Consider the following 21,005-nt stretch of genomic DNA (forward strand, 5'->3'; position numbering starts at 1 on the left):
AAATAATTGGACTAAAACTAAAAATCTTAGAAAGAGAGCTTTTTTCTCAAAGTTGAGAAGCAATTTCATCTCTTGATTTTATTTTTATTTTTTCCATCTATTTTATACCATTACAAGAAGTGTTTCTAATAGTTTTGTCTATCAATTAATTGTATTCTTTATTATTAGTCGCATATTCATAAATACAGTTCGTCTATGGCGCGAATGGTTCTTATGCGAACTACAATATTGATGACAGTTTTTTATAGTATTGGTGATGATTTTCTAAAAAATCGTCGTTAATACTATGAAAAACCATCACTAATACTGCGATCCTCATGCGGACCGTCCTCACCATAAAATTTCCATTCATAAATATATACATGTATAAATTCATGTATGTATTTGTATTACTATCCATTTGAAGATAATTTTAAAATTGTACAACTTTCAAAAATATGTAAAATCATTTATGATGTTTGCTTTTGGAAAATCACATATCTATGTTTTAGAAGAAACATTCATTAAGTAATTTAAAAAAAAATTCACTTCCTAAATGAGATATGATTCATATAAATTAATCTCAAATTGACTTTGTCAATTCAGTAAATATATTTACTTTGCACGATCAAGATTTCATTAATTTAATTGGTGTTGAGTGAGAAGAAAGATAATATTTCCCACTAGGCCATAGTGAAGTTCACGATATTTAGAGTTAATTTTTATGGTACTAATTTAATTTAATTTAATTTATTTTGTGTATGGGTTATTTTTGGTGGAAAAAAATGATTTTGTATGTGGATCAAAACTAGAAGCTTATCTTCTTCTTCTTCTTCTCTCTCTTTTTATCATTTTGTTTTTTTAAGCAAAACACTAAATTATTATCTTAATTAGTGTTAAAAATTTAAAGTGATCAGTACATACATTACTATGTTACATATATTGCATTTTACGCTAGATTGCTGAATAATCCATTTTATATGGCTTTTGTTATGTTGAATTATCAATATTATTGAATACAACAAAGATATAAAATCACTATGTTATATTTAATCCATTTTATATGGATTTTGTGATATTGAATTATCAATATTATTGAATACAACAAAGATATAAAATCACCATGTTATATTTCAAATGTTAGATATGAATATGATACTAAAAAAATAATAATAATAATAAATCGATGAATTATAAACATAAGTATACATACGAGAGCTTATAGATTACAATAATGATAAATTTGTATATATGCATACTATTATTTTTCTTTTGTTATCTGAAAATAAATAATTTTTCTGATATATATATAAATTTGGGTAGAATGTTTTGACATGCGCAAAATTATGGTGTTCGGATAATTTTTATTTTTATTTTTATTTTTTTAGCAAATATGGTGTTTGGACTTGAGGGTCAATACAGCCGGATCCGGAGTTTGGACCGAGCAATTTAAAACCCGAGAAACTTGAGCCCTATATCATTTGATTTCGGGTATACCGGCGGACCAACACAGAGAGCGCTCTCTCTTAGCTTCACTTTTTTACCTCTGCAACTCTCTCTCTCTCTCTCTCTCTCTCTCTTCGTCAATCGCTGAGCAATGGAAAGCGACATTGAAGAATCGCTAAAGAAGAGGCTCAGAAAGAGCAATTTCCCCCTCGACTCTTCGCGTAAAGTCAGTTTCTTACCTAATTTTTCAAATTCCTGCTTTAAAAAAAAAAAAAAATTTATTATTAATTTTTGTTGAATAAAAACTGGAATTAATTAATTAATTATCTATTTATTTATTTATTTTTCAATGCTCTTGCGTATGAATTTATATATGCGTGCGAATAAGTGTTAATTCTTTGTTTTATTTATTTTTTGTTTAATTAACTGGAAAATAATTAGCTGCCAAACCTTAATTATGCTTATGCTAAAGGAAATTTTGCATTTTTTTGCTTTATCATTAATCATTAAGAAGAGGTGCTTCTTGTTAATCGTGAAATGGATGGATTTATTTATTTATTTATTTATTTTTGTTATTTTAATTTTTCTTCACCTTTTGCTTCGTTTGGTGTTATTTGCACTTGTAAATAAGCTAATCCGAATTATTATGCACTTGGTATAAAATATACTTATCTTTGGAACTAATGCAGCAACTTGAACAGCTCTCTGGACGTGCATATGCTGTAATGGGCGAAGTGGTAATTATTTGTATTCTTATGTGTGCTGTACTTATTCTTGATAAATAAAAAGTTAAGCATCATCACGGGCTAATCTTTTATTTATTTATTTATTTTAACTTCTCTAAAATTTTATAGATTTTATTTATTATTCTTTTAATACCTGGTTTAGTTTGAGCAGCAGCTCCACAAAATATTAGATCTAAATGGGGGGAAAAAAAATTTTATTTTAAGCGGCATAAACTTCTAAGTCTAGTATGTGAACTTTAGGGAGGTGAAATGTTCAAGAGCCAATAATTGCATTTGAAAGGGATATTTTAATCCTGTTAGATGGTTTACAACTACAGGTGCGCTGAAAGGAAAAGTTGGACTTGATATTCATTAGTTAACTAAAACCCACTTCAACAAATTGAAAATTATATAGAACATTACTCTCAACTATTATCGTTGTTGTTTTTTATCATTTATAAATTCTTTAGACAATTTTGTTTCTTTCTGTTAATTGTAACTGTGTCTTGTTTTGTGACAGAATTTTATGCAAGAGGAAGATATTCGGTTAGAGACCACACGAGCTAGATGTAACCAGTCTCTTTCCATCCTTCTATATCTTTGTCCTAGATTGCATCTATATATAAATGCTTACTATTTTTAAAGGGAGTAAATCGTCTTTTGTACCTGACAGTTTCAAATGTTCTTAAAAGGCATAGCGAGTTAACAGAGCGTCTTTCCAGGTAAAACAATTTTGTTGGATTTTTATCTTTTTATTTTACTAGTTTTTGGGTATTTAGGAGAAATGGTATTCTCTTTCTATCATTCTTTCTTCAAGTTGTGAATGTTAGTATCCCAAAGTGAATTGCATTTTGAGAATTTGTTAAAGGATTTCTTGGAATGATGTGTGGTTTAGAAAAACCATTTGAAATTCGTATTTAAATATATTCAGTCTTAAGATAATGGATAAAGCTTTGTTAAGGATGCAAATATATATATTTTTACTTTCCAGCATACTTTTTTAGAATTTGCATAGAGATGTCTTAAATATCCATAAGCAGCTTTGTATATATATATATATATATATATATATATAGTGGTCAATGCTTGGTGATTGGTAGTGTGCTCACCTTTATGCGTTAGATAGGCTGAACTCTTTAATGAGAATTCTGTGCATGTACCCCCACTGGGAAAGGCGAAGACCATTTGCGCACTGTTATTTCATCTCTGTTACTCTACTTTTCTTAATTCATGTGTTTAATGTGTAGATTCTGATCATATGTTAAAAATGTGCACTAACTGTAATATATTTATGGAGTGCTGTATCCTCAATGCAAATGCTTGTATATGTTTTATTAATACTTGTTTTCATCATTTATATATCTCAATAGGGACTCCGACAAGATGGTTTTTGAACGCCTGCAAAAGGAATTTGATGCTGCGAGAGCTTCTCAAACTCAAGGTAGGTTTGGACATTGTACTTTAATGATTTATTTTTCTTTATGGTCAGTCATATGGCTGTTACATGTTCTGTTTAGTGCTTCATGTGATATGCAACTATAACATCCTAGTTTTCCTATACACAAGTTTCTTTTTTTGTCTTCTGTGTTTTGAATTGGTTAAATATGGAGAAATTAACCAATTCGAATTATAATACTAGTTATATTTGGAAATCACTTGATGTTCTTCTAGTAATAATGAATATGGACAAATAAAATTTGAGCAAGAGTGGAAGGTTGTTGCTCATTAGCTCATTTTATTTTATTTATTGAGGAACTTTTGAGCATCAATAATACATCACCAGTTCTCCCATCCAGACTTCCCTTTCCATACCCTAGGTCATATAAGCTGCTCTATGTATTGCTCAAATTTTTACTTGTGCTTCGGATGCTCACCTGATTTGGATTTCTTTGGGTGCCAATGCTGTAGATACTGTCCAGATAAAATTAACCGAAATGCATATTCAAATGTTTTATTTTCTAAATATTGCCTTACCATATTTTTCTATTCGGCTATGATTTGTTTAATGTCTCATTTATTTATGTTGATTTAGTCTGATTTTCTTCTGTTTTGATTAATATTTATTTTTCTTTCATTTTAGAGATTTTTTTAGATGGTGAACAATGGAATGATGGGCTATTAGCTACCATAAGAGAGCGGGTATGGCTTTATAGTTCTTTGAAGTGATTCAGTTTAAGTTGTTGGGGCTGTTGAAATCTAATGGGAACATTTCTATTGTGGAGTCTCACATTCCATGTTTCATGATGCACATGTGTAAAGGCCTAAGATTGTTGATTATTGTTTCATCAGGTGCACATGGAGGCAGACAGAAAGGCAATGCCTGGAGATGCAAACATTCTGGCAGCCCCTCATTTTCAGGAAAAAATCACATATAAAGTTGGAAGTAAGGTAATTTTTGGACATGTTTGTTTTATGAATATTAAATGGTTATGCCATGATGCCATATCTATAGCCTGGATGGAACAGAGATCGAGAAGTCCCCACTTGGGATCTTATTCGATGCTAGTATAAATGATATTAGGCTTATTTTGTGCCTAAAAGTATGTTGATACAGAAGTGTTGTTACTCAGCTTAATTGTTGTGTTAGGTGATTTGTTGTTTGGAAGGGGCAAGGATTGGCATTCAGTATGAGACATCTTTTGCAGGTACAATTGAAGTGACTGAATTTAAGTTATTTACTTTATATTTAAGTCATGGTGCTATATTTACAATTCTACATCTTATTTCTCATTGACAACTACTAAATACTGTGCATATGGTCTTCCATTGGAACAAATATGTTTAATGGTAGCAGTTTATTTGAATGGGTGGAATCTGGAGGCATTTTCTTTGCTAAGAGATGTCACTCATTAGTAGTTATGCATAATTTTACTAGTTTTACCACTTGAATGTAAACAAAAACTGTCTGTTTGGCACAGTGATTGTCTCTGTGTCCTCAGTTTAAGGATGGGATAAACCAGATTAAAGGGTATTGATACTGCTTTTTCTTGGCCTAATAGGGTCTATTTTGTTGCATATATAGACAGAATCCTAAGGTTCTGAGCATAATAATGACCTTTAGCAATGGGGAGGCTGACCAATCTATATTTGTAACGTCATAGGAGAACCTTGTGAGCTGTACCATTGTGTGCTTGAAAGCAAGTCATTTCTTGAAAAGATGACTGTCCGTGAACACACAATTCCATTTTTTCTGCCCGTACGAGAAGCAGAAAATGATCTTCTTTCCTCAAATGCTATGGTAAGGTTGGTTTCCTGCATCGGCTTTGTCAACTTGTTATTACCATTATATTGAACCAGTTCTCAATATTGTACCTCAATTATCTCCTTTCAGAAATTTATAGATCACGTTGGAGAACTTTTGCAGGCTTATGTGGATAGGCGGGAGCAGGTACGATACTAGCATTTGTGAATATAACTAAGATCCAAGGATGTACCTTTTTTTCTTTTTTTTTTTTTTTTGGCCCTTTCCTTTCCATGACTGTTCCATGTGTTTTACAATTACAATAAGTGTTACCAAAGGAGGAAGATATATATCAGGAGAAAGAGGTGATTTAAAATGTGTTGCAGTTTCTATGAACTCAATAATTGATTATAAAAAATCTTATGCATATAAGGCTTAGATGCCACTTGCATACCACCATCTGGTTTCATGTCAATCTCTGTCCACAGCCCCAAATAAATAAATAAAAAGAAAAGCAAAAGCAAAAGTAAATACAAACACCATTAAAAATAATGTACCATTAATATTTGGGACATTACAGAAGATACTTATTTTTAGCAGGGTTAGATAGGACCCAAAGTTCTTCATCCAATTTCCTCACAAGATTGCATTTTAAGTTTGACCATTGAAATGTAGAAATTAGAATTGAGGTTTCTATTTCCTATGTGGTTAATTCCAACTAGCTTTTGGGCATTCTTTGTTAGGACTAATTACTGCAAGGAACCAATCTCTCAAATTTCAGGCATATTTTCCGCTACTCTCTACTGTTCTGTTTTACAGGAACATATGTGAAAATTGTTGTTAACTATGCTCTCCCTAGTGCTTACTGGGGCTTGGATTACACCCATTCTTTATTGATTATGTATTCTATATTAACATGCTTAAAGTTCACTTTTTCAAATTTTCTTATTCTTCTGCAGGTTCGGCTTATCAAGGAGTTGTACGGAAATCAGATTGGAGAATTGTATCATAGTCTTCCCTACCACATGATCGAATTTGTGCTAGATGATTTTGAGTGGTTGGTGCATTTTTTTTTTCTTTTATTATTACCTTTGATATCCTTTTCTCAGTTTTGCTGATGGATGTGGAATTAGTAATAAGAACTTGGTCCACACAGATTTCACTGTAGTACGAGTTCTGATTGGTTTCTTTGTATTATGTTTTCACCAAGCTGAAAAAAGTAGTCTTCTTGTTGCAGCAAAGTAACGGTTACACTCAGATACGCAGATCTGATCTCTGTTCTTCCAACTCGAATCAGAGTGCTAGCATGGCCTGTGCATCAATCCAAGAAATTTACTATGAACAGGAAGGAAAATGGAAATGCATCAGGTCAACCCATTCCAGCTCGCCTGACCTATGCGGAGGATGCGTTGCGAACCATGAGCTTGCCTGAAGGTCTTCTTTCTCTCTAAATGATGACTTTGTTTAGTTATCTTGGTTAAGATTACAAATTGATATTCGAATCCTAAACTATATTGAATTCCTTACATTTTCACAACAAAAGTATGTATCAATTTGCTTCAGATAGTGGGATAACCATGCCTTCATGCATAGAGGGAAAATCTTGTAGCTGAAATCAATATAAAGACTACAATAATAAGGCTTTTTTGTTCATGTTGCAAATTCATCTGTGTCTGTTTTCACTTTCTGCGGATATTTTACAATCTTTCTGATTTCCTTTTTGGGTTTCATGTTCCAGCATATGCAGAGATTGTTTTGAATTTGCCGCGAGCTCTTCAGCAAATTTTTCAGCAGAGGGTCCCCACTTAGCATTTCATCTCATATAACAAACATCTGTATCTGTACAAAGGTATTGCAGAGTTGGTGCTGCCGTGGCTCTAGCTTTGATTGTTACAAAGCTAAAGTCCGAAGTAGATTTTCTTTTGATCATTTTGTATATTAGTATTGCATACGTAGTTTCCGTAGTTTCTTTTGTCAGTTTCTAGTTGTCATGAAAGATTTGTATTTTACTGTTGGAGCTTCTCAGATCATGTTATCACTTCAATCAATTAGAGAGATCTGGTGGAGCTCAAATATTACTTGATAGCGTTCTACATTTTTATTTCTATTTTATTTATTTATTAATGAATAACATTACAGTGCTTGAAATCAATGTCAACATGGCAAATGTTGAAAAATGTTTTAGCAAAAAATGAACATTTAAAATTTACAGAATTTGGTACATAAAAGTTATTCTGCGGATAAAGAAATCTTGATTCTCATATGCTTCTCGATCTTACTGAGTCTTTTTATATGAAGAGTCTGACATATTCTGTTTGGACTCTGGATTTATGATGTTATTCATAGATGGTTGAATTATATAAGTCATAGAACACACTTATATTTATTTTTTTATGATTCTGTTTATTTATTTGAAACTACAAAAGATTATTTGATGATTTATGAAACTACTAATATTTTTTCTTAATCTCAAAATTCAAGTGAAAATCAAAAGGTTAACGTAAAGATTTTTTTATTTTTTTATTATTATTATTTTTTAAATTGCAATCAGTTTCCTTCTCGAAATATAGTGTCTTTCATAAGTTTACTGTGATATCACATTCGCACAGATTTTATACTGTTTGCTTTATAGATTTGGATTTTGAGGAGGTTGGTGTGATAATAGCTTTTACCTTTTGAATTTGACAAGGCATGCCTATCCTAGTTGTCTTGTTGGGATGATATGATTTCGCTTTGTGAAGGTATTTTTACTATTCACATTGCCCAATAATATCAAACAAAGCAGTTAATACATGGTTTAAGCAACAAAAAAAAAAAAAAAAAAAAAAAGCAGGTAAGACATGGAATAATAATATCAATTTAGAAAAGTAAAACTAAGCATGAGAAACTCATTGTTTAACATGGAGCGGGTTCTGTTGATCCAACAAAATAATTGAGAACTTTTCAACTTAGGATGCCTAGAATTTGCCTAGAAAGAGAGAGTAGCATTAGCATTATTAATTATTGAAGGCATTGCAAACGCACGTGTATACATATATTCTCTTTGGCTGACCAAGTTAATATAGATAATGATTTCCAAAAAAATATAGATAATATGTATACACAGTAATTCTTTCATCAAGAAAATTCCAGATGAATATCATTCGGAGGTCTTGGATTATCTGTAATCCACATTGGATTACATGTAATCTTGAATATTCGGAATGAAAAAAAAAAAAAAAAGTTGTGTATATATATATATATATATTCTCCTTTTTGAGGTAGGATCTGAGAGAGCCTAGTTTAACTTAATTAGTATAACATTAGTCATGAACAGAAGTCGGATTCATCCATAAATCCGAGGGAGTGGTTGAAGTTACTTCTTTGTCATGTCCCAATACTTCATATTAGTGGTTTTATTTTTCATTTTTTATTGTTTTATACTAGTTGCATTTATTTATCATATCACATATTTTATAAGCCAATTCTGGTACAATCTCTCTTTAATAAAAAAAAAATAAATAAATTATATTAATAATAATTCTGTGACAGTCTCAAAACCCAAAACAAACATCATTATCAATCTGCTCTAATGTGCTTTACCTTTTTAACCCAGCATTCTTCATATGGTTTGTTTTTTTATCCATCATCTCCTTCTCAATTGTCTTTTTGGTCCAGATACAGATTCTTGACAGCTAAGAATGAAAAAGCAAACCAATCATCTCCAAGTTTGATTATATAAGTTAATAATGGAATTACCAGGAAACAAATGCCGATGATCAACACAAAAAAAATACAATCAATGTCTTCTCCAAGGGGTGTTCTAGTATCTCTTTTTTTCCTATTTCTTCTTCTTCTTCTTCTTCCTTGTACAACTTATGCTAAACTCCGTCTGCATTATTACCATAATACATGCCCAAATGTCGAGTCCATCGTTCGAGCTGCAGTAGAGAAGAAGTTCCGGCAGACATTTGTGACAGCTCCAGCCACTCTTAGGCTCTTCTTCCATGACTGTTTTGTGAGGGTTAGTTTTATATACATATATACTTCATAATCCAATGCTTGTTTGCTTGCTTTTTATATGTAAATTCATATACTAATTAGATATTTGACACACACAAACACATATATATAGGGATGCGATGCTTCAATAATGCTAAGTTCAAGGAAGAACACAGCAGAAAAGGAGAACTCAGATAATCTTTCACTGGCCGGAGACGGTTTCGACACTGTGATCAAAGCCAAAGAAGCTGTGGACAGTGTTTCTGGCTGCAGGAACAAAGTTTCTTGTGCTGATATTTTGGCCATGGCCGCTAGGGATGTCATTGCCTTGGTAAAAAATCACTATAACCCAGTTCTTAAATGTATCAGAAAGAAACAAAACTTAGCTCACAATTAATTAAAAGTAGTAATTAATCTAAAATTAAGTGTGGTAATGCAGACAGGAGGACCATCTTATTCAGTAGAGCTGGGAAGATTAGATGGGAGGATCTCTACAAAAGCCAGTGTTGGAAACCATCTTCCTCATCCTGATCATAGATTGAACCAACTTAAGACGATGTTTGCTTCCCATGGTCTTACTCTAACCCACCTCGTTGCACTCTCGGGTACCTTATTATTATTTTGTTTTCCTTAGTTTTACTTTAATTACTAACTTTAATTACTTTATTCCAGTTGTTCACCATGACAGTCCTTAGTAAGTGGTCTGCTTTTGTACCAATATAAGTTTTTATATTATATCTGCATATGCATATTGTACGATTAAACATAAATTAAAAGGAAAAAAAAAAAAGAAAAAAAAAGAAAAAAAAAAGAAAAACTGTATGCACACTTAGATTCCATTTGGTTTCCAGGTGAGATTCACTTTATATAGGACGGAAAACACTGCTATAAAGTTTAATATTTTATCCTAAATCTGGGGTATAATTATTCTAATCAAGGATGGATAATTTAATCTGAGTTTAGGAGCACATACAATTGGATTCTCCCACTGCAGCAGATTCTCCAAACGGGTATACAATTTCCAAAGCAAAACCAGAATAGATCCAACATTGAATCTGGCATACGCAAAGCAACTCAAACAATTGTGTCCGAGAAATGTAGATCCAAGGATTGCAATAAACATGGACCCAACGACACCTCATACATTCGACAATGCATACTTCAAGAACCTCCAGCAAGGGAAGGGCCTTTTTACATCTGACCAAGCTCTGTTCATTGACCCCACTTCAAGAAAAATTGTCAACCGATTCGCTTCCAACTCCACTGCTTTTGAACATGCTTTTGTTGCTGCCATTACTAAGCTTGGTAGAGTGGGTGTCAAAACTGGCAACGAGGGAGAGATTAGACATGATTGCACACTTGTTAATTAGGTTATAATTCTAGCTACTATTTACATTGAGTCTCTTCTTTTCTTTTTTCTTTGGGAGGGTGGGAGATTAGGGGTTGGATTAAACAAAGTAATTATCAGCTGGACATGAGTTTGACAATCAAGCTAAAGCTATTTGGATAGCAGAGTTGGAATATACATATAAATAAAAGATTCACAAGGGTGTTGTGGATCTCGCTATGTATGCCAGAAACTTAAAAATATTTATTTTATTTCCTTTAGTATAATGATATTGGGGAATTTTTTTTTTTTTTTTTTAAAGACTTTTGTTGACTCAAATTTACAAAATTGATTGGGATTGATTACAAATTACAATCTTGAACCATTGCAAAGCACCGTCCAAGAACAATAATCCGGAATCCAAATCCCCAAATTTCCAATATCAATGTAAAAAAAGAAAAAGAAAAAAAAGCATCAAATCGAAATAAGAACTGTATGTTCCTAATATGGCAATAAATGCTTCATGGGAAAGAAACACAAGAAGACAACAAGTACAGCACAAGGAGAAGATATGTAATTACTATAGTTTGTTAATTAAAGAGAACAGTAACTTTACCAATTGGTAACGATAAAAAACTAAATAAAATTTCCAACAAGAGTAATACCAACCCTAATCTAGATTTAAAAAAGCTACATTTTTTTTTTTTCTTTCGGTTTATTTTTGTTGTTTTTTTACGAAGATCTTCATCGTCATCATAATTTTAAGCCCTTCTCTTCTCCTTCAGGGGTAGGACATCAGCCTAGTTTGCTCCACTTAAAAGAAAATATAGCTTGCTCTTTTAAACTGTATAATGTTGTTGAATTGTATCAATATCAAGCCCTTTCAGCTTCACCACCGACTCCACGTGACCTTTCAGCGTATGCAGCTCACGGAGCCTGCAATCATAATCATATACATTTTCTTAACAAAGATTCTAAGAGACTATCAGTTATGACTCTAGTGAGAGTAACTGCATAACAATTTTGCTATATATTAAGGTTGGTTTTGTTTTATATTGTAGATGAGTAATGCTTATTTAATTGCTTACCTTGCAACCTCAGCTCGCCTCTTGGCTTGTTCTGCAATCTCAGAAAGCTCCCTGTAGCTATTCTTGTCATTGAAAAGGTTAGATGTTTCGGGTGGTTGAAGACCATGTAGAGTCCTCTGTGCAGCAGCCCATTGTGCTTCCCTCTCTTCTTTTCCATAGTCTTTCTTTGTAGTGAAGGCAGTCTGTCACAAGGAATGGCAGAGAAACCACAATTAAATTTAGACCCATGTAAAAAGTTCAAACAATTGACTTGACACTGCAATGCTTCTTCTCTCCTTCCAAAGATGATTATCAGACGAAGAATGGTAAACAAAAGCATACCTTGTTCTCCAAAAGCGTATCCCAAGCTTTCCCACTCTGGGCATAGCGGATTGCAAATTTGAGGATATCAAGAGGGATATATGTTACCACACTGTATAACCAGATTACACCAGCCCAACCCCATCCTGCTCCGTTAATCCGTGCAAAACCCCAATTTGCATAGACTGCTATGAGAGTTGCTACCTGTTAATTACAGGATGGGTTACTACATTTTTCTTCTTTAATAATTTAAAAGGTAATTATTCCTTCTACAAATAAACAGGCATTGCATTCATAATAAAAACCATAACCTCTTAAGACCTCTGCAATACTAAACAACTTAAATCACGACAATTTATAACATTTTAGTTTTTATATTCTATTTATAAAATAAAATAATAAAAAAATGTTCCTTACCAGCTGAGCAATTATGAAGGCACTGACTAAAAGAAGTCCAGGACGTTCGATGAAGGACCAGCTACGAGATCTCGTGACAAAAATAAGGGCCTGGCTCACAATACTCACTTGTAGGTACAAGGCTGCCATCATTTCCTCAGGGCTCTCCCTCAAAGGTTTTACATGAAATGTGTCCTGCATTAGAAAGGGTAGATAAATAAATGCTGAAGGGTAAGATATGGTCAACAAAGCTAATTTTAACATTAGAGCAATACATAAGAAATAGACATACTGAGAAGAAGTTAGTATCTTTCATTGCCCAGAAGAATATTACTGTCATCAGAGCCAAGTAACCACCAAGCACAACACCAGTAGCAAAAATCTCTTTTAGCTTCCAGCTATCTGGCTGTGGAGATGGCTTCACTCGATCCTTTGATATTGTCATTATGGTTCCTAGAAGCACGAACAGATTTGTGTTCAAACTATGTAAAGGCCAAAAAATCAAAAGGTGGATATTAACGCAAAGTTTAGTAAATATAGTCTCACCATCATTTAGGATGGCAATTATCAGAACCATGAATGGCGCAAAGTCAAACTTCCATATTAAAGCAATGAACAAGAAACCAAACTGCAAAAAATTAAACAGATGAGAACATGATAGACGCATCCTAAATATAAGAAAGGATAATCAGTAGCAATATCATCTTTAGACCACTTTATGCTACACTTACCACTATCCTAATAGTAATAGAAACAGCATAGATCTGCAAGATAAAAATAAATAAATAAAAATGGAGTGAGCTTGGGCATTCTACAAACTGAGAATATAAACTTTTAACTTTCAAATGAATGAATTTAAAATTAACTAACAGTATAGTTCTTCATTCTTTGGAAGATGGCCCTGCTGGTTAGCACTGCACTAATAATAACACTCAACCCAGGTTCAGTAAGGACAATGTCTGAAGCACTTCGAGCAGCATCAGTAGCATCAGCAACAGCAATTCCAATATCTGCCTTCTTTAAAGCAGGGGCATCATTAACACCATCTCCTGTCATTCCACAAATGTGCTTCCTCTCCTGAAGCCTCTTCACAATTTCATATTTGTGTTCTGTCATATTGAAAAGGTGTGTTAGAACAACAAAGACATCAGAAACAAGGGGCAGGAATTTTCATTATTCTGTATTTAATTTGGAAGGAAAAAAATGGGTGGGCAATATTTAGGGAGATGAAGTTCCAATGCACCTGGAAACACTCCAGCAAATCCATCAGCCTTCTCAATCAACTCATCTACAGGGAGTGCTGCAATTGATGCATCCTTGTCTTGACCAAGTAATGATGAAGATGGGTACATGTTTGTTCCCATTCCTAGCCTTCGGCCAGTTTCCTTGGCAATGGCAAGTTGATCCCCTGTCAATGAGAAAAAGTTATGGATCTTGCACTTTAATCTAAGAGTTAAAAGTCCCTGGCCAAAGAAAAGTATAATATCATTGAGGGGCATGTTGGTTTAGTGGGACTAACCTGTAATCATCTTCACGTTAACACCAAGATTAAGGGCTCTTCGAATGGTTTCAGCACTGTCATGCCTAGGAGGATCAAATAGAGGCAACAAACCAACAAATTGCCATGGTGCTCCTGGACTATCTTTCGACTTCTCAGGTATTACCTACAGACATCAACAAGGTAATAATAGTTAGGTAATCAGTTGACTCTGCACCAAGTACATGATGATTTACGAGTTCCAACCTGTCGTGCAACGGCCAAAGAACGAAGTCCACGTTCAGCAAACTTGTCAATCACCGAATGGACCTTTTTCTTAACATCCTCTTTGCAGTTGCAGAGGGTTAGTATCTGTTCCAAAGAACGATAAAATTAAATAAATTACCTTTATTCGATAAGGTTTCTACTCCACAAATCAAATTATGTAGTTTAGGTTACCTGTTCAGGGGCCCCTTTGCTAGCTCTATGCCAGTTTCCATCCGAATCAATGTAGGTCAGAGCAGTCCTCTTGTCCACAGGGTTGAATGGTAAGAAATGGATCTCTCTTACACCGGCCCGTGCCTGCCCAAGTCAATAACCATAGAAAATGATCCATAAGGGCAGACCAAAATTTAGCCAAAAAAAAAAAAAAAAAATGAAGTAATAAATTATACCTCCTTTGGATCTGCAAGCATTCCTACAATTGCAGCATCAATTGCATCCTGATTTTCAGTCCTAGAAGCCCTAGCTGCTAGTAGAACTACATGTTCTTTCTCCACACCTTTGGCAAACACTTCAATCAGGTTTCTGTCTACAGTCAACTTGTTCAGGGTCAGGGTTCCTGTCTTATCACTGCAAAGGACGTCCATGCCAGCCATTTCCTCAATGGCAGTCATTCTCTTGGTAATAGCACCTTGTTGAGAAAGCCTATGGGACCCAATAGCCATGGTGACGGACAAAACAGTAGGCATGGCAATTGGAATTCCTCCAATCAAGAGAACCAGCAAATTGTCAATCCCATCCCTGTACTGGCGGTGTTGTATTGGGTACATTACTATAATCTCAATTACTATCCCAACAGCAATTGAACAAATGCAGAAGTTTCCAATAGCAGTAAGAACTTTCTGAAAGTGTCCAACTTGGTTGGTACTGTCCACCAGATGGGCAGCTTTGCCGAAAAAGGTGTGCACACCGGTGGCAATCACAACTGCTTCAATTTCACCCTGTTTACATGTCGAGCCAGAAAATACTTCATCTGAGGGATTCTTAGTGACAGGAAGAGACTCCCCTGTTAGAGCAGATTGATCAATTTTTAAAGGATCACCCTCAAGAAGTCGGGCATCGGCAGGTATAATATCTCCCAACTTAATGCTGATTATGTCTCCTGGAACCAAAATTGAAGCATCTTGTTCAGTCCATCGACCATCTCTGAGAACCTGTATTATATGGCCGCTAAACGTAAGAAGGCATTCAACATAGTTGCGGCAAAAGTAAACTAAGCAAGAAAGTCGGGGACTGTTCTCTCACCTTGGTCTTGGGAGCAAGACCAGCCATGAGAGCTGCCGCTGCGTTACCAGCATTGTTTTCTTCGATAAAACTGATGGTAGAGTTGATAAGGAGCAGAACTATAATTCCAACGAAGTCCTGCCAGTCCGGAGGCCTTCCACCACCATTTGCCAAGGCAATAGCCATCAAAGCAGCAGCTTCCATGACCCAGGACAAAGGGTTCCACATAAAGCCTAGGAACTTGAGAATTTTGCTTTCCTGTTACGCAAAACACACAGTCCTCATAACGTAATTCGAACATGAAATGAAGTGGGGAAGAACAAATTTTTATAACAAGCTATGAAATTAACCTTTTTCTCTTCCAATTTGTTTGGTCCAAAAACTTGAAGCCGGTTGGCTCCTTCGTCCGCTGTTAGCCCTTCTCTCGAACATTTCAACTGCTCGAACACTTCCTCAATAGGAATCCGTTCCTGCAAACAAAGAAGTTACAGTGGAGTAAACCATCAAAATCTTTTTTCCGTATTTAATGCAACCAATACAAGGAATTACGTTTAGTTAAAAATGACATTATATAACTTCTTTTCTGCTAAAATTAAGAAATGATCCCACTAAGGCTTCACTCCAGAGGAAGATTACAATGCACTAGATGATAGTCAAGCATATGTTTTTCGTACGATTAAAGCTCAAAACCAAGTCAATGCTTCGCCTCTTAACTCATTATTAGTTCAATCATGAAATCTTGTTAATGTTAGCAACCGCCACAACGTTAAATCAAATCTATTAATTTTTACTGGTAAATAGAAATATTTAAGCATACCCATATCACAGCAAACTACCTAATTTTCACCGGACAGTCATTAGAAGATTCACGGGATACTTACGTCAACAGATTAGATCTAACTTGACAACAACTGACAACGTATATATATATATATATATATTTGGTAACTAACAACATATTTTATGTATTATGTGTGATGTTATTTTATATAGTCACTCTCTATCTGTCTCCAACATAAAGTGCAGATAATAAATTAATCAATCTAATTTGATTAGTACAGAAGCATGTTTAAAATTAATAGCGTTTGACTCGCAGATTATGTATATATAGAGTAATATACACGTTATTACTTTTTGTTTTAAAAAATAAATATTCAATATTAAGTACATGTAGAGAGAATTTCGCAGTTGATTAAACATCAACTTACAACTGCTGAAGAATCTTTTATTATTAATATCAAGTACCACGGAAAGTACTCCACACGCACAAATCCCAAAATAAAGAAAAGAAATTAAAAAATAAAATCTGCAAATTTGTCAAATAAAAAATAGGAAAATGAATAAACCACCAAATCAGGTCTTAAATGGAAATATGGCTTACATTTTACGAAGGTCAATTTAATGAAATAGTTTTTTTTATATATTTAAAAAAATAAAAAAAAATTCTCCAAAAAAATAAAAATAAAAAAAACGAATAGGTGAAAAAATAAAAAAATAAAAACGTTTCACTCACCCCTTTAAAAGGGGCGTGATATCAAGGGAAGTAAAAAAATTAAATAAATAAAAAAATAAAAAAATCCTTTTGTCTTTAATTATTCGCTTGTCAGCCACGTTCTATAAAGAAGCGTGCGTTGTCAAGCCGCTGATTCCATGTGATTTAGTGCGTATTTTATTCATATACTCCACGCAAAAGATAATAATAATAATAAAAATAAAAAAGTTTTAATTACGAAAATGTTGAAAAGGGATGATACAAATTTTTTTAAAAAAATTAAAATTAAAATTTTCAATACCAATGCTTAAATTTTAAGCGAAAAGAAAAAATATGGCATCTTGGCCGTCAATGCAAAATCATGGACCCACTCTGTGGGCCCAGATGTCTCAAAGCGGTTCGATTGCAATTTACTGTGGCCTCAAAAAGGTAATTATCTGTCCCAGCGTTGACATGATCATGATCATCGGCGAAATGACAGATACGAAAAGTTACACACACACCGGTATTTTCACAATTTTCGGAAACTTCAATCCAACAAAAATGAAAAAAATAATAATAGTAAAATAAAACGACGATTCTCATTGCAAAAAATCCAAATTTAAATTTTCAATTTTATTGCTTTTACGTTTTTTTTTTTTTTTTTTTTTTTTTTCTGCTAAAGGTGTAGTAGTAGTGATTACGGCGATTGAGAGATCTCTTTTGCTTTCAAAGGCCACACACACACACACACCAAACGTTACGGAACACGTTTGGTTAGTGAGAAAACTCAAAAAGAAAATTAAAGCTAAAACACAAAATATATGACTTCCAAATCGAAAAAAAATTTACAATAATAAAACAAATAAGAACTCGAACGAACTGTTTACTAATCATTCTCAGAATTTCTATTAACAACGAGAAAAAAAAATCGGAAAAAAAGAAAAAAAAGGAATTGGAAAAACGTGAAAAATTTAGATCCAAATTTCATTCTGTTTTCCATCAATGTTTTACCGTCCACCTTCCTCAGCAGCCAAGAAACAGATAAAAGAGTGTCCAAAACACAGAGAGAGAGAGAGAGAGAGAGAGAGAGAGAGAAGGTTTTTACCAGATCGACGGACTCGTTTTTAATCTCCTCGAGACTGATGCCTTTGTCGCCCCCCATAGTTGGGAGCTGAATTCAGCTATGAAGAAGAAGAAGAAGAAGGAAACCAAAATTGTGCGAGTGCCTACTGAAAATATAAGATTTATATAACAATAAAAATAGAGAGAGGATTAAGAAATTAAGGAGCCCTAGAGAGTCATGGTCGAAGAAAACTTAGCGCCAAACCGAACCACTTGATAGAAAGATTATAGTGACGAAAAGTCGCAAAAGATAATAATAAAATAAAAAAAGAGAGAGAGAGTGAGAAATCGTTTTGGTCTTTTTTTTCTTTTTCTTTTTTTTTTTTTTGTGTGTGTGTTTTTTTGGTTTGGGTCGTGAGAAAAACTGGGTGTGTAAATGCATTGGAAGGAAACTCTATTTTATACCAAAGACTGCAGCTCTTAGACGCTGTTTGGTTGGGACCCGCAGTCGACTTGGGCAGTTTTTAATATGCTCTCTTACCCGCCACGCGCTCTTTTTAATATGCTCTCTCGACTCGTGTACAGACGCCGTCAGATTGGCTTTTTTTTTTTGGGTGGGAGCGGTGATCCGGTGCATTACAACGAAGGAGATAACTCTTTGTTATGAATTTCTGTTCATTGGATAGGGACATTCTGATTTTTCTTATTTGCCTTTGCGTATGCATGCAAGGGGTAATAAATTACTTAGAAGGGTCTCTTATTCTTTCGTTGTCAAATTGAATTTTTTCTCGTATATAGAGACAAAACTTCATTTAATATATATAGATATATGTGCAAAAGTCAATTTGATAATCATAAATTGGGGTAACTTAGAGTAATCAATTTATTTTATTGCTTTTACGGTCATATTTTGTGGCTTTTTTTTCTTTTTTTTTTTTGAAGAAATATTTCTGGCATAGTTGATTTACTAAAATTCGGAAAACTATATAATTTAGCTTTTTCTTAGTATTACTCGAACTGTATAATGCAATAATAGAAAATTTTGTAAGGTAAATATAGCTCTAACATAATAAAAGGTTAGAATCATGTCATTTTTGCATGCTAATATAATGCTTTCTATACAGCAATGTTTTAGGTAATTAGGCAAAATCCTAAAGTAGAATTAAAAAAGTAAGAAAACCGAAGTTTTGTTATATGTATTTAGGAAATTAAAAAAAATTCAAATTGAAAAAAAAATTATGAGAAACTATTCTGTAGGCCTATATATTTATATCTCATTGGTATATAAAAATAACAAAAGAAAAAAAAAAAAACTCTTCACTGAATTTTTTTTTTTTTTAAAAAAGGACGCTTTTTTTATTTTTATTTTTTTACCCTTTTTGAACCATACTAAAAAGGGAGACAAACCTAATATAGTGAATGTTGTGAAGGTTGGTCACAGAACTAAATGAACCAAAACAACGTAATTATGAGTCAAACTAGCAATTACTCCGATGTTTGGTTAACATTTTGAGCTTTAATTGAGGACGCGATATATATATATATATATATATTTTTTTTTTTTTGGGGTGAATAAATTGAGGACGTGATTTTAGCATAAATTGAATGTGGAAAAATATGAACCAAAAACCAAAGGGTTTCCAAAATCTTATCAAGTAGGGCCTACATAATTTGGCAATCCCACGTCAACCAGAGCCAGACTTCCATCGTCATGAAAGGAGTAGCCGTACCAGCCAATCAGCGCTCCTTGTGTTGGTTGCGTTTGGTATTTCCATTCTATTCAATTAACTATTTCTATTAAATTTCTCATTCACAGAACATGATCAGGCTTACATGGTTATTTTCATGGCATATTTCATGTATTTTAAGTGGGTTATCATTTTTTTTTTTATTTCACTTTTTTCTTTAACCTTTTCAAATATTTTTTTTTATCATTTATAATAATTTTACGTTAATAATTTAAACTTACAATTTTTTATAATGTAAATGAATATACCAATTAAATCAATTTTATTTGTCTGAAAACATTGTTATTTAATATGTCTATTTTTGGTGGAATTTTGACTTAACTGCTCGTGGAATAATACTTTTATTAGTTTTGGTTAGAAAAGCTTGGGAAGTAACCACAGAGTCTTGGAACTGTACTTTTTCAAAATTGTACTTTACTTTATCCTATTCATTTTCACTAAACTTTTTAGTTTTGTTTTTTTTTTTTTTTGGGTTCTTTCATTTCAAAAAAATAAAATAAAATAATACTTTGTTTAGGGTTTTAAATTTTAATTCATTAATTATATTATCTAAAAGACGACGCGTCGTGTTTTGTATCAAGAATAAAGCTCACCTTATAATGGTTCTAATTATTAAGTTAAGCATCCACGAGACAAAATCATATTTAATTATTTTACTATTTAATTTTAATTTAAAACTGAATTATACTATTCTAAAAGAAGAATGTCTTTAAAAATAAAAAAAGGAAAACGAAAACAAACCAATAATTGTTGAACCATAAAAAATAAAAAAGAAGAAACCGATAAAATCACTTTTTTCCCGTTTTTTGAACAATTAAAAACATAAAAAATACAGATCGTCCAAAAAAAACCATAAAAATCGAAACGCAATTGCAATTGCAGAGTGCATTTGACCTGTAATATCCGACGTGTAGTCCGGTGATTGGATGATGGTGAAAACAAAAATTGAATCCGCTACTATGTTTAATTTAGTAGAGGGGGAATAGATTCCGGAGACTGACAAGCACGCGCCATAACGTGCTCACGGGGGGTGGTGAGCATCGCAATCTTTCTTTATCACAACTTTCTTATTTTAGTCTTTAAAAAGATTACGTGTCAGAATCTGGTGGCTCGAGGTTACGATTCTTCCGTACTCTCTCCAAGTCCTTAACGGAGGGAGGAGGGTGTTTGCTTTTTGTGTCCCCACAACATTTGATAAAAGATTAGTTTAATCGACTACCAAAAAGTCTATTAATATATATTTTTAAAAATATATTTATTATTATTTGATTGATTATATAATTTATAAATAGATAAATAAACTTTTTAAAAAATA

At 33.1% G+C, this 21,005-nt stretch overlaps 3 protein-coding genes across 6 annotated transcripts; 2 read left to right on the plus strand and 1 right to left on the minus strand.

Annotated features, from left to right (window-relative positions):
* Nucleotides 1–1,457: 1,457 nt before the first annotated feature.
* On the plus strand, nucleotides 1,458–7,483 carry LOC107420790 (uncharacterized). Of its 3 annotated transcripts, none has more exons than XM_016029839.4 (13): nucleotides 1,458–1,651; nucleotides 2,115–2,162; nucleotides 2,671–2,719; nucleotides 2,824–2,872; nucleotides 3,521–3,591; nucleotides 4,231–4,289; nucleotides 4,440–4,538; nucleotides 4,738–4,795; nucleotides 5,252–5,388; nucleotides 5,482–5,538; nucleotides 6,291–6,388; nucleotides 6,569–6,765; nucleotides 7,070–7,483. In XM_016029839.4, exons 1-13 carry the CDS (start codon nucleotides 1,577–1,579, stop codon nucleotides 7,138–7,140), a joined length of 1,068 nt encoding a protein of 355 aa, XP_015885325.2. In that variant the 5' UTR covers nucleotides 1,458–1,576; the 3' UTR covers nucleotides 7,141–7,483. The 3 variants fall into 3 exon arrangements, with proteins under 3 accessions (XP_015885325.2, XP_015885326.2, XP_048331087.2); XM_016029840.4 differs by having other exon boundaries at nucleotides 2,127–2,162; XM_048475130.2 differs by lacking the exon at nucleotides 2,115–2,162.
* Nucleotides 7,484–8,939: 1,456 nt separating this feature from the next.
* On the plus strand, nucleotides 8,940–10,927 carry LOC107420792 (peroxidase 45). Its single transcript, XM_016029841.4, has 4 exons — nucleotides 8,940–9,334; nucleotides 9,446–9,643; nucleotides 9,752–9,917; nucleotides 10,276–10,927. Exons 1-4 carry the CDS (start codon nucleotides 9,080–9,082, stop codon nucleotides 10,680–10,682), a joined length of 1,026 nt encoding a protein of 341 aa, XP_015885327.1. The 5' UTR covers nucleotides 8,940–9,079; the 3' UTR covers nucleotides 10,683–10,927.
* Nucleotides 10,928–11,191: 264 nt separating this feature from the next.
* On the minus strand, nucleotides 11,192–18,376 carry LOC107420789 (plasma membrane ATPase 4). Of its 2 annotated transcripts, XM_016029838.4 has the most exons (16): nucleotides 17,986–18,375; nucleotides 15,757–15,876; nucleotides 15,428–15,664; nucleotides 14,575–15,336; nucleotides 14,360–14,482; nucleotides 14,168–14,272; nucleotides 13,943–14,087; nucleotides 13,667–13,831; nucleotides 13,294–13,532; nucleotides 13,155–13,187; nucleotides 12,970–13,051; nucleotides 12,716–12,876; nucleotides 12,445–12,618; nucleotides 12,049–12,231; nucleotides 11,728–11,909; nucleotides 11,192–11,575 (listed from the first exon to the last, which is right to left on the minus strand). In XM_016029838.4, the coding sequence occupies exons 1-16, from the start codon at nucleotides 18,040–18,042 to the stop codon at nucleotides 11,479–11,481; spliced, it is 2,865 nt and encodes a 954-aa protein (XP_015885324.2). In that variant the 5' UTR covers nucleotides 18,043–18,375; the 3' UTR covers nucleotides 11,192–11,478. The 2 variants fall into 2 exon arrangements, with proteins under 2 accessions (XP_015885324.2, XP_048331084.1); XM_048475127.2 differs by lacking the exon at nucleotides 13,155–13,187 and having other exon boundaries at nucleotides 17,986–18,376.
* Nucleotides 18,377–21,005: the final 2,629 nt, after the last annotated feature.

This window comes from Ziziphus jujuba, chromosome 5 (assembly GCF_031755915.1).
Source record: "Ziziphus jujuba cultivar Dongzao chromosome 5, ASM3175591v1".
In the NCBI taxonomy this organism is placed as follows: domain Eukaryota; kingdom Viridiplantae; phylum Streptophyta; class Magnoliopsida; order Rosales; family Rhamnaceae; genus Ziziphus; species Ziziphus jujuba.

Coding starts and splice junctions, on each gene's coding strand:
- LOC107420790 (XM_016029839.4), top strand. CDS start 1,577: ATGGAAAGCGACATTGAAGAATCGCTAAAGAAGAGGCTCAGAAAGAGC. Junction 1,652..2,114: donor CCCTCGACTCTTCGCGTAAA/GTCAGTTTCTTA, acceptor GAACTAATGCAG/CAACTTGAACAGCTCTCTGG. Junction 4,290..4,439: donor TAGCTACCATAAGAGAGCGG/GTATGGCTTTAT, acceptor TTGTTTCATCAG/GTGCACATGGAGGCAGACAG.
- LOC107420792 (XM_016029841.4), top strand. CDS start 9,080: ATGCCGATGATCAACACAAAAAAAATACAATCAATGTCTTCTCCAAGG. Junction 9,644..9,751: donor CTAGGGATGTCATTGCCTTG/GTAAAAAATCAC, acceptor GTGGTAATGCAG/ACAGGAGGACCATCTTATTC. Junction 9,918..10,275: donor CCACCTCGTTGCACTCTCGG/GTACCTTATTAT, acceptor ATCTGAGTTTAG/GAGCACATACAATTGGATTC.
- LOC107420789 (XM_016029838.4), bottom strand. CDS start 18,042: ATGGGGGGCGACAAAGGCATCAGTCTCGAGGAGATTAAAAACGAGTCC. Junction 14,088..14,167: donor CTTTGGCCGTTGCACGACAG/GTTGGAACTCGT, acceptor TGATGTCTGTAG/GTAATACCTGAGAAGTCGAA. Junction 11,576..11,727: donor AGGCGAGCTGAGGTTGCAAG/GTAAGCAATTAA, acceptor TTATGATTGCAG/GCTCCGTGAGCTGCATACGC.